The sequence below is a fragment of the Zootermopsis nevadensis genome, unplaced genomic scaffold (assembly GCF_977971745.1).
Source record: "Zootermopsis nevadensis isolate Lab colony 2312 unplaced genomic scaffold, Znev_1.0 Znev_ptg000030l, whole genome shotgun sequence".
Lineage (NCBI taxonomy): Eukaryota > Metazoa > Arthropoda > Insecta > Blattodea > Termopsidae > Zootermopsis > Zootermopsis nevadensis.
The window spans coordinates 4610810-4628731 of NW_028259162.1; the positions used below are offsets into that span (position 1 = coordinate 4610810).

At 41.0% G+C, this 17922-nt stretch overlaps 1 protein-coding gene across 5 annotated transcripts in view; it reads right to left on the bottom strand.

Annotated features, from left to right (window-relative positions):
• The window catches only part of LOC110830156 (long-chain-fatty-acid--CoA ligase 5), a 57350-nt gene that overhangs the window by 27543 nt on the left and 11885 nt on the right, over window positions 1–17922 (bottom strand). For 2 of the 5 annotated variants that reach the window (XM_022064735.2, XM_087358521.1), the window contains exon 2: window positions 1270–1424. In XM_022064735.2, the coding sequence (XP_021920427.1) occupies window positions 1270–1416 (147 nt within the window). In that variant the 5' untranslated portion in view covers window positions 1417–1424. Of the gene's footprint in view, window positions 1–1269; window positions 1425–4677; window positions 4785–8634; window positions 8771–14227; window positions 14511–17922 lie in introns of those variants that run through there. The other 3 variants (XM_022064718.2, XM_022064708.2, XM_022064728.2) reach the window with 3 other exon arrangements.

The following is a 17922-nucleotide window of genomic DNA, read 5'->3' on the forward strand; positions in this document are numbered from 1 at the left end:
AGCCAGACATAGTTTTCTGTGGGTGACCTAACAAAGCAATAATTCTGTCTAGAAGGTTTATTTATTCGGTGAGAGATTTAACCTCAGCAACTTCTAATTCTTATGCTATCAACAAAATGAGAATCAATGGCCCTGTTAAATATAACTTTTTGAAAATTATAACTCAGTCTTTAATTGAACACAACTAAATTTATAATAAGACCAAACTCAAACTTAATAGAAATTCAATTGTAATAAGCGCGCAAAGTCTAATACAAGTATTCAAGATCAAAGCAAAGTTTAAGCAGAGATGCATAATTACTTTCAAAATCTAAAAACCGACAAATTCATTACAACTACGGCCCCAAACAATTCACTCGATCACCGAAGCAGTTGACATGACCGTCCTCTGAACAGAAGGAAATTAAATGCAGTTCGCAAGGATTTTATATTTCTCATAATTCTAGCCACAAATCTTTCAAGACTCGAGCGATTACGTTTTCAAAATAGCGGCTGCGAAGTGTCAGTAACGTTGTCATCAAGCAGTTAATTGCGTTACTTGGGCCAGCTGTTCCCAACCTTAAATGCCAACTTACACCCGGTGCAGAAAAGCCATCCAGACTGTAATGTCAAGTATGGACGTTAAAATAGCTGCTCTCTTTGAAATGCCTGGATGGTGATCAGCTCGTTGAAATGAAGTCTGGAGGCCAATGAGCAAACCCCAAACACCATTACAACACACAGCTTCGTGCAATGCATCGAAAGAAGAGCTTCTCTTTACTTCGCGTTACTTAAACAATATTCAGATTAAATATCGAACTCTCTATATACAAAACAAATGAGCGTCGATTTGTCGCAGTAATAAAAGTAACAGACGTTAGATTTCCTCGCTACGTTTATAGCTTGAAGTATGTTGAAGATATCCGTCTTCTGGGTTGTTGCGCTGTGTAGTCTGGTCGATGTTAACCAACGTTTCAGAGGTCATACTGCCTCCGTCATCAGGGCGATGAATCTGAAACGTTGGTTAACATCGACCAGACTACACAGCGCAACAACCCAGAAGACAGAAATCTTCATACTCTGATGACGGAGGCAGTATGACCTCTGAAACGTTGGTTAACATCGACCAGACTACACAGCGCAACAACCCAGAAGACAGAAATCTTCATACTCACCGCTGTGAGAACCTCAAGTCTTACATTGAAGTATGTTAGTCGAAAAATGCGAATACGCAACATACACACAGTTGTGACTACATTCAAGCTCGATAAATGTGTCAGCTGTACTTACCGGCAAGAGCCTGCTTTGACAGTTCAGTTCTACCAGCGGTTTCTGTGGGGTGGGACGGCTTGCCAGATAAAAGGCCGATGCCGCTGCGACTCCAGTGAGAGCCAGAGCTCCTGCAGGGCCCCCGATGTAGTCTAGGTATTGGTCCATTTCTTCAACTGAAATTACGTTAAATAAAATATTAGTGTCTTATACGTCCTAATAGTTGTCATTTATATACGAAGCAGACGATTATGTACTCAATATGTTATTATTTAGACGCTATCAACTGAATGCGCCGAAAAAACCTAATTACTACTGTTATTATTCTCATTATGAGAAACCCAGCGGCCAACACAAAAAAATCGGACAGTATGAATGCACTGCCTATATTATCATAAAATTATCCGAAAAAATATGGAAATTCAGGTCTGTAATTCCATCTGTTACACTGTGTGTAGTCTTACCTTACTCTTCCCACCCTCCCAGGCACAAGTTAGGACGCCAGGAAGCGTTAGCCACGACACATATTTCCGTTTAGGAATAGAAGGGCAGAAGGCTCACATGAGATCACGCCACTTCGTCAGACCGTTCCAAGTCTATTCTCCCGGCTGGCCTTCGGGCCTTAAGATACATACAACGAAAATATAAGGCGTCAAAGAAAATATGAAAATAAGAAATGCGTATCTCATTCTTGCACGCGATCCAGTTATCTGATCCAGCGAGGTCATAAAATTAGCCACAATCTCGGTACCGAATGCTGTCACCATTTTGGTTAGCCGTAATGGTGTTTTAATAGGGCCGTAAATCCTATCATAACACTTCCTGCCCCTCCACCCGGGCTGTGATTCCTAACCTTTCGGCAGCGAACCACAGAACCGACTGAGCCTCAATGCACGAATCTAAAAATCAGCTAATCGCCAATCAGCCAAATCGTCAACTCCCCTTAAAATACCTTTGTAAACGGAAATGTATGAGATTCCTTTAGTTTCAGAACTATTATTGAAAATCGCTAGGACGAAATAGCAACAGATGAAAAGAAAACTTGGTTGTGGTGTGACTGAATGAAATTGTCTCAGGATGGTTGGCTTCTGTGAAAACTGTAACGAATCCTAAGGCATCAAAACGGAGGACTAGTTGACCTGACTAGTAACTATAGATCTTCTAACCAATAACCTGTTAGTACTAATTGTGTACGCTGAGCTGCCTACCAGAAAGTCTCAAGTTCGATATGAGCTTCATGTAGGGGTTCTTGTGTACCGATGAAGACCACATTCTCCAGACACCTTACAGCAAAGTCTACTTATATTAGGCTATACAGACTTACAGTAACAAACCAAATGGAATTTCTGTAAAGAAAGCGTAAATATCTACTAAAAGTACTACCAAAACGGGTTTGGCACTTCATCAGTTTATTTCTAATTCACGGCGAGGAGAATATGTATTCGTTTACTTTACTGCCTGTGATTTCCAGTCGAACGTGTTAATTAGGCACCGGATAGGGCAGATCGTGTGTAGGAGCCGCTCTAAGGCTGCCAAGTTGGCAACAAAGACGCCCGTTGGCCACAGTTGCAGGACGTAATCACGCACCTCGCGCTACGTGACGGACGCCCTCTTATCCTATGATCGCCGAGTTTCATGAGTTTCTCGTCTTGTGATCGCCCATTAGTCCTGCAGCCAAATTCAATGACCTGTCACGGGGACAAAAACGAAATTCTGCTCTCGAATACGACTGAGGTGTTTTCGTTGTACATCCCATGCGTTCTCCGCTTTACGACGATACGCATATGACGTCCATGCAGAAACTTTACGTTCCTCTGACTTGACCATCACTGAAAAAAAATCAGTAAGTTTGTCTGCGACGCGACTTGGCGGGCACCTTTTGTTATTCTTAAGTATTTCTGTACATTTTTCAATAGGACCTACATCCTGTTAGAGGAGTGACGAAAAAAATCAGATAGGTGAGTAGATCTGCTATCTAAATGTCGTTAAGTTCGGAAAGTAAACGCAATAACGTGACAGGCATGTATTCGACAGGTTCCGGTATCCCGTTCTAGTCTCTGATGAGTAATGATCATCCTGCGTTTTTCGCGGTTTTACTCAATCATTCCAGGCAAACGTCCGGATAATCAAATCTCAGAAAGGAGAATCCGAAGATCATTGCCTACGGTTACATCTATCTACAATTCTCACTATCTTATCCTCTTACGGCCCATCTTAATGACATCTTCCCAAATACTAATCGGTCTTTCAAATGGCCAAGAGCATTCCCACCAACATTCCGTAAGCAGATCTCGACCCTCCAAAGCGAGGGTTAGGCGTAAGGTCCGAACCCATAACCATAAAAACCAGCACACATAATAGACCTCGTTCCTGGACAGCTTCCTACCCTATTAAATTTAGTCCACCGTACATACGTATCCTTTCAAATCATCTGACTCACCTTTAAACTTTTAAAGTACGCAGTAATAATGCTTAAGAATTCAGTTCCTACCACAAATAAAACACAACGTTTGTCTATTAAAATAACCGGTTAATGCTGCTTAGCAAAAAAAATTCTGTTTTTCTACGAGATTCATAAAAAACCCACCTTGTTGACAAAATGTAGTATCATTGTATGAAATTCTGCATAAACTATCAAGGACTTGTCCTACACCACTATCCAACTTATCCAGAATTTCTCCAGAAATTCTCCAGGACATCCCCACGACCACGCGATGAACACGTTATAAATTCTCCAGGACATTCTACCCATCGGAAAACAATACAACCTTATCTAATCTAACCTAAACAACCTAACATTACCTTAGTTAACCTAGCTAAACCTAACCTAACCTAAGCCAATATAATGCAACCAAATCCAATGTAACTTATCCCAATCAAACATAAACTCATCCAAAATAACCGACACGCATAGGATCACACCCACCGCCGCTTAAGGACTTCCAAATAACCTTCCAGGACTTCTCCAGCACTTCTACATGACCAAAGAAATTCCTTAAACTATCCAGGACTTATCCTACACCACTCCAGGACTTATGCAGAATTTCTCCAGCACTTCTCCAGAATTTCTCCCGCAATTCTATTCTCTTCGCTCTTCTCCCATTTCTTCTTACCTTTTCTCTTTTCCTCAATTATCTTTTACTGTCTTCCTTTCTCCTCTCTTTTCTTAGCCTTTCTTCTCCTATGCTATAATCTCCTTTCTCTCTTTATTTCCTTCTGTCATTCGATATCGTTACGTTACGCAGAGAAATTATAGGGCCAACCCCGATACTCGACATCTTCCGTATATCTTCCAATGTACTTCATAAAACATCCTACCAGTTTGGATCCACGTTGTAGTATGAGCTCGGAAGAAAGGCTCATTTTAATTACATTAGTCGCAAACACTACCGGCCTATCACTTTGTGGAGGACGCAAGCGGAAACTTACCTCCCTGCGACTCTGTGGGCAACTTGCTGATAGCTGAATACGAGAGACGTCTGCAGGCAGAATTATACGTTGTGATACTGGCAAGCACAAAGTCAAGGTATTATAGGGTACCCCGCCCACTCCTTACAGTGCAAACTTCAAGGCAAGATTATAATCAAAAAACAAACACTGGTTAGACAAAAGTCAAAAGCTTGTACAACTGCGTTGTCACTACATCGCCTTCAGCTACCGAACTCACTGTTTTGCTTTCTTGCAATAGTTTTACCTCCAATCCTCTCTCGCGAAGACCAGACCACCATCACAATTCCTTTTCCATAGGACAACATCGAATACTGGCTGATACGTTCTGTTGAGTTAGTATTTTGTGGTAATGGAAAAGATAAGAATAACAGCTGTCATGTGTTAAATCACAAACATTTCCTTCAGAATTTTCTTTGGCGTTAAATGCCGTTCAAAATTAAAGATTCACAACTAAAGCGGTGGTCGGGAGGTTGTACTCCCACTGCACAATCCACACCTCCTTCGTTTTAATCCGGGTTCGAAAACCGGCTAGCTCTACTCAGGTTTATGGTAGTTTTCATTGGACTCTTGACAAACATTGAGGGCAAAGTTTTTAAAACAGGCCGCGACATCTGTCACATCGTTTTCACACATATATACATACATAAATGGAAGACACATGCGTGGATAGGACAAATAGATCAGAATGGATGTTACTAAAGTTGGGTTAGGTTATGTGGACTGGATTTGTCTGGCTAAGGATAGGAACCAGTGTCGGGCTCCTGTAAAGACTGCAATGGACCTTCGGGGGGGGGGGGGGGGGGGGGGGGGGGGCAAAAAATGGGAGGAATTGGTTGACTAGCTGCGTGTACCATCTTCTCAAGAAGGACTCTGCTAGATTTAGTACGTACCTACACACATACGCTACGGAACGCGTTAAACTTTCAACGCGAGTCTCTCGTAACAAAGGCCACGAAGCAGAACATGGCAGCATCAGACTGGCAGCGCCTACGTGTGCCCATTCTCGTTTCTAACCGCGCTTCGGTCTTCTCAACCAGATACGGAGATGGGGGTCATCGAACTGCTATCAATTTCCCCCACCTCTCAGCTTCTGCCCGCTTTCTCTTCCCCAACCATCGCCATCTCTCTGCTCTCAGATCACCACCACAAGCATCCTCAGAGTCATCAACATCGTTAATTAACATGTAGTATTTCACGCCAGCAGTTCCTTAACCCATTTAAGCCGAAGTTCGCCGAATAAGATTTCAGAATTCAGTCCGTTTAGAGAAGAAAACACTTCATCACATCACCATTACAAAAGATAGACTGGTTAAAGCTGTTTTAGGAAATTATCGCAGTTTGCACTGAGAATCATACGAAACCCATATATACAAAATGAAATGGTGTTGACTGTTGAAGCAGGTGGGACATACAGTTAGCATTTTGCTTTAAGGGGTTAATGAGGCAATATATAAGCTTACATATGAGTCTCAGGATGCAAGCACGCTGACGCGAACATCGTATTTTGCAAGAGAAAACTGGTCGCTGCAAAGTTGTGTAACAGGAAGGAAGAAGTAGGAAGAGACTGGCGAATGCACTGGCCTTTGTTAAAAAAATACTGTAAGGTCAGTGGACAATAATCGTGACTACCATCCACGTTGCGAGTTGCAAGTGGCATGAGCAGATAGCCCCCAGAAGTGTGGCGACCCAACTCACATCTGGGGCATCGGTATTGTGCCCAGTTCAGGTTTCCTATCGTGTCACGCCATGTGGCCTTTATACAATATACATATCAATTATAACGTGTTGCATGCATGAAAGAAATAAGAAAAGCACACACAATTTTTATCGGAGAACAACAAAGGAAGAAATCATTCTGGAGACAGGCGAAAATGGGAGGATAGTTTCAAAATTGATCTTGCAGAGGGATAGCGTGGATTGGCTTCGCCTCGATCAGGATGAGGTGCACTGGACGCTATACTGTGTGAGCTACTGACAGCGTCTTTAAGTAAACCACAAAAGTTTCAGCTCTAAAGATGGAAACAGTTTATGTTTACATTAAACTTGTATTAGCTACTGCTATGATTCTTGGTTTCTACGTCGCCTATCTACCGCAAACTCGTCTGCATTGTTCACGAAGTAAACGAGGACAACTCTAACATGCTTTTAAAAGCAATTAACATGCGAGATGCAATAATTCAATTTGTATAACTGTGTAAGAACCGGTAGGAATGCAGCCACTGCAGCTGATGCGACACTGACTCGTGAGCCTAATGACAGAACACAATTATTTGGGTTCTCCGCCCGGTTTCTCAACAAATCTGATTCCTGTACCATTGATCTGCATGTTCCCTCTTCACACAGACTGAGTCATTCGGTATCTAGAACGCGCGCCAAACCAGTACGCTTTTGTGACACGGGTCAATGTGAGGAGGCAGATGGAAGTTCTGTCTTTACCCTCTCGCCTACCTTAAAATCAACCATTATTTATAAAAGCTTCATAACTGTGAGATTTGGTGAAACTGGCATCTTAACATTTGAATTGTGATGGATAGTTTTGTAATAACCATCAAGACAAAAGAACAACCACCAAACAAGCAACGCCTGCATTGCTGCTTCATTTACCATTAAAACATGGAAAATCTCCACCCTCGTCGAGTTTTCTCCACATGATGATTACTCACGCCTATTTAGTCACACTATTTCCGTAGTCTTTCTCCAGCTGAATTTCTCCGAAGATCAGCACATACAAGCATTTTATGTTTGAATCAAATTATATTACGCATAAATGCCATTTTCGAACTAAACAAGAACCAAATGGGATTTGAAGTTTTCACGACGCTACAGCCCAGAAGACACCCATCCTCTTGCCAAGAACCATAAAAGCTATGTAACACGAAAACTCAAATTTCAAGAAAAAGGCGTCATTCATATACGCTTCTAATTCCTTTATGAAGGTGCTAAGACACTTGCTGTTTGTAGAAAGTCTGTTGTTCTCCGAAAACAAACATTACCCTTTTAAAAATTAAACATTCTACATTCTACGACTTATTGGCGTCGACTTTCCGTTAAAATAAATATAATTTCAACATATGTGTATGCACTTGATTAACAAGATATTATGCAGGACTCCAGAAATACAGACCGACCTACTCGCCCGTAGTCTCACAGACGGCATCGAGCATACACAGTATCAGATGTTCACACATGGAAACAAATGTAACAAACCATTCTTCAATTTTATGTTCGCACCTTACTCCATGCTGACAAAGACATTTTGCAGTTCGGAAGGATTTGAGGTTTTCACGGTGGTGAGTCTGAAGATGGCTCTCTTCTGGGTTGTTGGGCCGTGTAGTCCGGTAGAAGTTTACCAACGTTTCAGAGGTCCTTGCAGGCTCCATCATCAGGGCGATAAGCAGCAAGGGCATCTGAAATGTCGGTAAACTTCTACCAGACTACACGGCGCAATAACCCAGAAGACAGCCATCTTCAGTCTTCACAAGGGTCCGCCAATGGATCCTTACTCCAGCCAATTAAATCCAGTATCCATTTTTACGCCGTATACTGTTTTATAACAAATATACGCGTGCAGTATAACCTCTCCTTCGTGAATAGTTAAGGTAGGCAGTCTGGATTAAGCACTAAAGCCAACATCTAACTCTTCAGGAATGTTCATTTTATCCCTAATGCTAAAAGCTCAACGTTCACATTCAAAACGCCTTCAGAGCATGAAAAGGTAATTATTTCAGGATGACAGCACCAGACGCCTTCAATGTGCGGATGTTAGCAAATAATTAAGCGAGGGCGACGGCCCGATACAGAACGACCTAGGACTTCGGATCAAGCGACATCCGGATTAAAGAGGTTTCATTGTACACGAACTCCCAGGATCTGTAATTAGTGTCGGATTTTCGCTGTTTGGAACACTGGCCATGACAAGCATGCTCATTAACTTACAGTTGCGCAGTCTTGACGATTTAACCCGACCAGAAAGTCGTTCTTCCTTCTTTTCATCTGGGTCGTTGTTGTTGTTGTTGCTTGCGAGTTCTGAGTACGTGTTTCGAGTTAAAATCCCCATATCTCCACCTTACTTTCCACAGCAAATGATCGATATATGTAGACCACTCGACTTCCTGTCAGGCGAACTCCATGCAGCTTTCGTATGTTGGGATTTTCACCACCACTTTTATTTCATGGCGTATTTTTCAATAGGAACTATTTCCCGTGTTTTATGGGGTCTTTCTCACAACGAACACCCTTCACTGAATCCTCATTTTTAAATGATATATTCGAGAAAATATTAATTATATTTATTCTCCCGGTCCAATACAGCAGAAACACGATCACAGCCACTCTCAGTATTTCCTAATTTTTTCATAATCGCAATCACGTCTTTAGCTCAAATAAAATCCTTGAATGATGCCGACTGAGGTAATTAGACAAGCAACGCAGCTTTTAGAAACCGTGTAATGCACAAATATTTTTTTTTAATTTTAAGTTCAGAACAAAGACAATTTACAGCCGAAACACAACTTATCTTCTTATAATGCAAACTGTTATACAATTTAATTGGTCTTTCGCTAGTTTATATGCCTATTTCTTCTCCTCTATATTTCTTGGAACAAAGTCACATAACACGCCACATTAGTTTAAACCGATGGCTCTCGCCAGTACCCACTGCTCTTAATTCTTCCTGGCATTTACAAGTCTACAAACACACTGACACTCTAAGGCGCATGCATTATGACAACTTAACCGCATCAAATAAAGTGCTACTATGACAGAAATCGTTACAGCAGCGTTTTATAACAAATTCAACGAAATAAGACGACGCTTGAGTGCTCGACGACGTTACTTGAGATAACCAACACATGTCGTTTGTTGCTAAACTATTGACTGGCTGACAGACCTCCACTTCGCATCCTGAGACCACGTCTAATTCTTACTCAAAACATCTATGTAAGTTACAAAACTCCTCTCAGAACAAATGTCAATGGGGGCGGAGAACGAGAAAAAGGGGGTCTCTAACACGACGAACCGCAAAAGTATACGGAAAAAAAAGACCCCCCCCCCCTCTTCCTCCTCGCCGAAGAGTAAACGGTATCTTTCACGCAATTCAGCCCCGTCTCCTTCAGCCGTGATGTCCCAGATTGATCGTAGCTGGCCTCTATAATATGTTGCAGACTATCCAAACCGCTATCCCCCCCCCCCCGGCCCAATACATCAACAAATAAGCAAAAAGCTGACTTCCCCCCCCCCCCCCATCAACTCTTTTCTTGTAAAGAAACATCAGGATACGCCCACTGAAAGAGGATCACCGGCTTGGTGACCTGCTTCTGGTACTGCAGATCTGCGTATTTGTTCGTCTCCACGCTCGAGAGGCTCTGGTGACAATTAGTGTTGCCTCCTCTCCCTTTATGTCAGATGTTGCCCCTTCTTCCTACAATGTAACGGTTTATAATACACCGTTAAAGTATCTCAAAAACAAAAACGTGTGTTGCAAAATGAGAAAATTTATTATTTGTACTATTCACCAAATATCACAGTGATCAAATGAATTAGGATTAGAGCGGTGAGATATACAAACATTTTTGTTGGAAAACCGGAAGGGAAGAGACCACTTAGAAGACTAGACGTAGATGTAAAGATAATACTAAAATGGATCTTAAATAAATATGGAGTAAATTTGTAGACTAGAAACATGAAGGGTGTACAGGCGGGCTTTTGTGAATACGGTAACGAGCCCTCGGGTTCAACTAAGTATGGAGATTTCTCAACCAGTTGAGTAACTACAGTTTCTCAATAAATAGGCTCCATTTTCTGGACTTCTAAACTTTAGAATCTAAAGGATGAAAATCAACGTTCAGTTCTTTAAAATCTGGACATTTCTTGGCCACCTGAACTATTAACGCCTCAAGGTAGGTCCTGTACCATTATATATATAAAAGAACAGGAGTTCTACTTGGTCTAAAAATGCGTCATTTACTTGCGAATATGTAAAGAAATGTACGGCGTTAACTCTCTCAAAGTCTCCGTGACCCGTTTGCTACTGATATCTTACCAGCTACAACTTGATGAAAGTGACGTAGGAATTCCGCAGTGCACCGAGAGAAAGCTATCGCCCAGCCCGGGAAATGAACCCATGTCTGCTCTGTAATTCATTCCAGCAACGGTCGGTAACCTCCTGCCCTCATGGAACGTGACGTCTTTTCAACTGGGCCATGATGCAAGATAATGCTTACATTTTTATACTAAACGCTCTGCAATAAAAGGATATTTCGGTCCAGCTGTGAGGTCAAGTGGTTTAAGCCACGCATATTCCAGTCGTTTCGAATCTGCCTTAAGAACTGCAGATCCTTTCTACGTTGCTGTGTTGTATGATGGACATGGGATGGGCTGATCTCTAATCCAGAGAGATCTACCGCGGGTTCCAAAGACTTGTTGTCTCATATTGTTCATCAAACAGGCCAGAATCTTTGGAAAACGAATAGAAATAACAGCAGAGTGTGTCTTAAAGTGCTGTATACTTTATTTTGGGTACATTTAAACTTATCAAAAAATGAATATTCTTCGAGAATAACTTAGTTCTAAATGAGTTATTCTCTGTGAAGACAATAGGGTAACTCGGAACTGCACCTCATACATCTAGAAAACCTGCACGTAAGTGTCTTGTACTATTTTACATAAATATACCCAAAGACCTCCCGTCTGAACAATCCCTCAACATTCCGCCGTGAAGTGTTAAACCTACAATGGATGATGTACATATTAGCATAATGCCTGCCTTATATTCTAGCGGTAAACCACTTTTTCCCAAACGAGATTCCAAAGGTGTCACGTAACGATTATACCCATGAACCAAAAAACCAAAACCAATTTTAATATGGCACTTTATAATAAGTTCTATTTTATTCGCTTTGTTTGGAATTGATTATTTTGGTTTATTTACATCACGAATAAGCTCCGTGTAACTGAATAGATTTTAAATCCATTCATCTGTTTTATCTGTCAATCATGTGCTCCTTTCCCAAATGAAATGAATACACAGTGCAGTATGAATAACTTTCGGATGCACACTTCTGCCTCCATCAGATACACTGTATCTGGCTATTAAATTCGTCTTAAAACCTTTGTGCTTCTATTCCTTTATTCGTCTACAGATTTCTGCCTTTCTAACTGTATCCTCATACTTGCCGCGTAAGTAAACGGAATAGTTAAAAATCGACTTGCTATATCGACCTATCTGCCCACTCCAATCACACATCCTTCTCTAGCATGAACTGGATACGCAGTGCACAACCAATACACGGTCCCTGGTTATGTTATAGATAGCCTTAGTAGCTTTCCTTCTGTTTCCATCTACGATTTCATAATTCTGACCCATCTCCGGCTCTCTGCCACAGCAAATGTTTGAGAGCAGACAGATAACTCAATTTTGACAAGGTTAGCCATCTCTTCCATTTGTTTGAGGTGAATGACTCTCGCGAGAATGTCAGTCCCGTAATCTTATCAAGCAAATAGCGGTTTCATCGTAATTAATTCTGCAATGCTTCCGTTTGTTTTTGTTCTGCGCTTGAAATTCAGACACGTCATCGTACCATGACGACCAGCACTCATTCGGTGCTGTGCAAAAATACACATACTTCAGAAGATTCAACAACTTTGCAGACCAGGCACAAAAATATCGCAAGCGGAATTTGCTTATGTTAGGACTGCAGAGAGAACGGAACAGAGACCTTCTTCAGATTCGAAAAGTCACTCAGCGAGTCAAAGAAATTCCCCATACTATATGCAACTCGATGATTCATTACAGTGTCCACAAAAGCACGTCAACGGTTTCTATACTGACCCAGACGAATCTGGTCCACATACATTCACAAAGTTTGACTAATATCCACTTTAATATTATCCTCCCATCCAGATCTACCGTTAAGACTTCCAACATAAATGTTTTATCCATTTATAATCCCCGCCATTCGTGCTGCATTTCCCGCCCATCTCGTCCTCCTTGATTTTAGCATCTTCACTGTGTTTAGTGGAGTACAACGGAGCATCTCACTACGTAAATTTATCCAGTCTTCTCTCATATCGACCGTCCTAAGTCCAAAGAGGTGAAGATGATATTTCTAGACCAACTTCGTTCCTGCTTCATTTATTTTTATCAACATTTTTATTTGGTATTTCTCTAAGTACGGACGTATTAAAAAAACTCATCCATTTCCAGAATTGTGGACATATAGTAGCCAAAAATGCCTATCGTAAGTCAATGTCTATCTTATTGGATGAAAAGCTGAACCAGCCCTGATGATAAATATTTCTTCGAAATCCTTGTATCTATCCGGCGTCAAAACCCAGAAAACTAACATCTTCATCGCCGTGACAACCTCAAGCTTATGGAAGCAAATGAATCTACTTGTTTCTTCGAGTATAATTCAGCGGCATTGACTAGTTCCGATACAAAACACAGAAGGTTCTAGAGCTACACGAGCCCAGATGTTGAATTTTGAACTTCGAAAATTCTAGTGACAGATACGAACTTTGGAGCATGTTCTTAATATCAGCCTACATTTGGCGTACACACTTTTATGATCCAACAGTAAATGTGTTAGCCATCACAGTCATAAATAATATGGCATTCGAAGTTTGTATGGATGATTATAATCTACCCTCATATCCTCAAACGACAGAGAATTATCAAACCAATAAACAGGAACAGATCCGCATCCTGGTGTTTGCCTGGAGGGACTGAGGAAAAAATCTTTAAACCAACAGAACTGAATTGCGCAGATCGTCCAAACTGGAAATCCGGTTGTACAGCACTTTACACTGAGCGTTCCTTATAACAGTACAGAGTTCCTTATGTTAACTGGATCTTTGACTACATTACTGCAATACAAGGATGTAAGACGACCTACATCTTGCTCAGACTTTCATGTCAAAGACCCTAGCAAGTAAGAGAGAAGGCAGATAAATAGAGGTGTAAAAGCAACCCGTATCTCTTACCACCCCCGCAGTTTCCAGTACAGTTCGGTGTTGGTTAAAATTAGCACCGGAAGTTTAATCTCTAACCCATCGGCTTGTGACTGATTTTGTATGGCAGTCAGGTGTAGTGTCAGGCGGGATCTAGGGGAGATAGGAGTTGAACGAGACTGGATTTTGTTGGCCCAGGACAGGGTCCGGTGGAGGGCTTTGGTTAGTTCGGTGATGAACCTTCGGGTTCGGTAAGCCATCTGGTTGGTTGGGTCCACTATTTGGGAAGCCTGAGGGGAAGAGACCTCTGGGGAGACCTAGACGTAGATGGGAGGATAATCTCAGGCGGGATCTATGGGAGATAGGAGTTGAAGGAGACTAGATTTTGTTGGCTCAGGACAGGGTCCGGTGGAGGGCTTTTGTTAATTCGGTGATGAACCTTCGGGTTCGGTAAGCCATCTAGTTAGTTAGTTAGTTAGTGAGGTTTAGTTCTGAATGTAAAAAGCTACCTAGACAAAACAGGCATCTCCATACTAAGTACGCCATACCGTAAGAACTTCATAAAGTACGTAATACTTACATAATCCGCACAGTCGAAGCAGAGTGTTTGGCAACGTGTATAACCGGCCACATCTCAAGGAACAAGTCTTGTCATTCACATCACAATACCGTCCACCATAAGCATCACTTGTTCCAACCAATCACAACGCACTAATTTAAAAGTTATCAGCATGGAACCTCTGTAATAGCATAATCCAAAGTCCCCAAGTATGGAACACGCTCTTATCTACGAGTTTATACTGGCTTCATGCCTTCAGTAACATCTACGCATTACAAACAACAAATGTGATAAAGTGCGGTGAGTTACAACGGAGAGACAGAGAGAGAGATATATATATATTTCCTACCGAGTTGACAAACCAGTAACAGAAATGATTGATAAAACATCGACACAACGTTGTAGGAGCCGCACGGCGTTAGCACTGACCTCGTGGTCTCTAAAAATAGTTCAACATGGGGGTTTCTGCCCAGGAAGAATTCACAGCCTCCTCGGTCAAACGTGTTCTTATAGCTTATGCTTCCTTCCTCACTGATCACAACTGTACAGTACGCTCCTGCATTTATTTTTAAAACCTGCTACTGCATGGGTTCTAACAACAATGTCCTCTTCGAATAGTTAGCCGAGGCCACAAATTCACAGTTCTTCGCGTTTCTGTCCATCGTCTGCTCAACGTACTGTCGCCATCAACACAAAGTCGAGAAATCTAGCGAATGTCGGTTATTTTATCGAAATACCAATCGATGTTATCGAACATTCCAAACAGTATAAATTATATCTAAATTATGACAGACCGATTCTAATGATAACGTAACAATAATCTAAATATCGAAATGCAATGATTGAAAATCACTTACGGTATATTTATATGAAAATGATGTTATTATATCTGTTACGAAATTCCATGATCCTGAGTAGCATGAGGGAAGTGAAGTTAAAGTTCCAGGAAATCTTACCCTGCCCCTCAGCAACCCCGTGACTTCCAAGTATTAAAAGCAAAGGTGAAAGTCGCTTTTCAAAATATTGTTGAGAATTATATTTTATGACGCATTCAGTCACTGTAATTAGCTTAATTAAAAAAACGCTATGTGACTAAGCAACCTGCATCTACAAGTATCTGCATCAGTCTACAGTCCTGGTTGTAGGAATATGTCTACCTTTTCACATGTGTTCTGTTGATATGGATATCAATGAGAACAAAGCTAGAGGATTCCTACCTCAAAAGTTATATCTGCATAATTTTCAGTAAAATTCGTAGTATCTTAATATCAGGAATTGATCGCAAATGCTGCAACCTGTAAGGATAGTCTGTTCCTTTGCCAGGTGGTTGCTTACTTTCTGTTTCGAATATTTGGGTTTAAAGCACATTCAAGGAATAAATTAAAGTGACCTGTGAGCGTCATGATTTGTACGCTCCGTCTAGTATTATAAGACGTGATTAAATCAAGGATGAAAGAAATATCCTGCAGCACTGGACTTCCATCTTCCTCCAGATGACACCAGTCCACACTGTTTACTGTAAGAGAGTGTACAGAATCAATGCCTGGCATGTTGTTTCTCGGTTTTAACACTTGGACAAATTGAAATCGATTAACCGCAATCTGTCGGGTTAAATATTACAGAAAACGGTAGCGTGAATAGTTTATATACCACAAGAAGTAGTAAGATTGAAGCCAAACAACACGATAATAGATTTACAAATCTGTCTGACAATATTCCCAGCAAAATTTCGGATTCCGAATATACCACATCGACGGTCCATCTCGCCCACAAATGAATGCCACAAAAGTTAATAGTTGATCGACAGTCCTGAGGTCTCTTCAGACAAGACTTTTGCGGCCGTGACAAGCCGTTACCGGATTTCATTAACACTTTCTGTTCGTGCTTGTGGCTTGCAGCGTTTCCTCTTGAAGGATTTGCTGGAGTGGCTTTGAGTCGAAATAACACAAGAGAACTGAAAACGACTTCTTAAAGCGAACACGCTAAGTTATTCAAAGAATTTGCAGATTTGACTACGTTTTATAAATATTGCATTATGTTCCTCTCACTGAACAGGTCGGACGTGTAAATGGACCTCTATTTCGATCAACTGTTTGTGGCCGATTTATAATTTTTCTTCCTCGAGACAACATAATACCTCACTTCCATTTATAAAGCAAAAAGCTACTTCGTGAAAACAGTGCTGCCACTTGTAAACGTGAGCCTCAGGCGACCCCAGACTCACTGCCATTTTTCTCTTCATGTTAACAGCCCCTAACCCCCCCTCCCCAAAATTTACGACGGCGTACGACGCAGAAGATAAAGGAATTTCATTCACCGAAACGTTTGCGATATGCACATTTAAGAATTTTCAAACATATTTTCTGTGCTTTATTTTCATACTGAATCTTTGTAGAGGCCTTTTTCCCCATCATTTCAGTAGGCAATTTCTGTTTAGTATTATTCTGGTATTAATTGGGTTTCCAGGAACGAAAAGGTCATTTGTAACGTCGTGCGTGTCGGAAATAAGGGTTCAAATTACATCGACTCTCGAGAAACCAATCAGGTCGTAAATTCCGGGATCGCCTATTCACTGCTGCTTCAGTTTGAGGGTCATTTATGCTGTTTCCAGATTAGCCTCTTTTCAAGCATGAACCCACTCCTCTCTCTCTCTCTCTGCCGGGGAATGGCCTCTCAACACGGACGTTAGCAAAGGGGAATAAAAATGTTATTGTCCATATATTGATTACCATTCCGTCACTACGTCACACACAAAGAGGGGTTTACTGCAACACGCAAATGTAAACGTACGAACTGGGGAGATATTAAATTATTAATTTCGTTAACATTTTACAGAATGATAACGTTTTACTAAGCAATCAGTTTATGCTTTTGTGCCCCACAGTACGTTGGAAGGATCTGGAAAATATCCATCCATTACTGTAACAAAGTTCAAACCTTTTTTTGTCTTACTGGTTGTGACACGACTTGATAGCTCTACAAGCCCAATTCACTCACGTTCGACGCAAATTTAAGGTAATGCGTGGTTCTGTGAAGTAAATGTAATGTTATTGTCGCATCGTCACTAAATCATCCAAAATTTGAGAATCTCTGACTGGCTGGCGGCCTTTCATACCAAATTTGTGGATCAGTTAAAACACAAATATGATTATTATCATTACTATCACAATCACTGTTATCATCGTCATTACAATTTTTCACAGAGACATCACGCGTAGACTATTTGTATTTAAACCCTCTTACGTATTCCTGTAATCAACCAATTTAAAGATTTAATCTTCTTGGAGCCACGTGTTGATAAAGATTTTAGAATTCCAAAGATCTGTTTGAGTAAGTTTATAATGATCTATAATGTTACCATTTACGACACCTTTAATCACCTGAAATAGAGATTATAAATCAATTGTTCCTGCTAACAGTAGATCAATATACTAGTTTTTTATGAAACCCAAACGTGAATTTCAAGGTTCACAAAATCCCATTACTTGGCACTTAATGCGTAGGCTGTCCTTCCTGATACAGAAGAATATAAGCCAATATCAACATCCTCTCACCGCGTCTGCGCTGCTCGTTTCACACTTCGCAACTCGAAATTCTGAATTCTTACGTAATGACGCTGTAATACAGCAGTTACGCAACGCCAAACTAAATGCAATTATAATAATTAATGGTGAATGTGAATAGTCACAACTCAGATATCGTGATCGGTGCATATA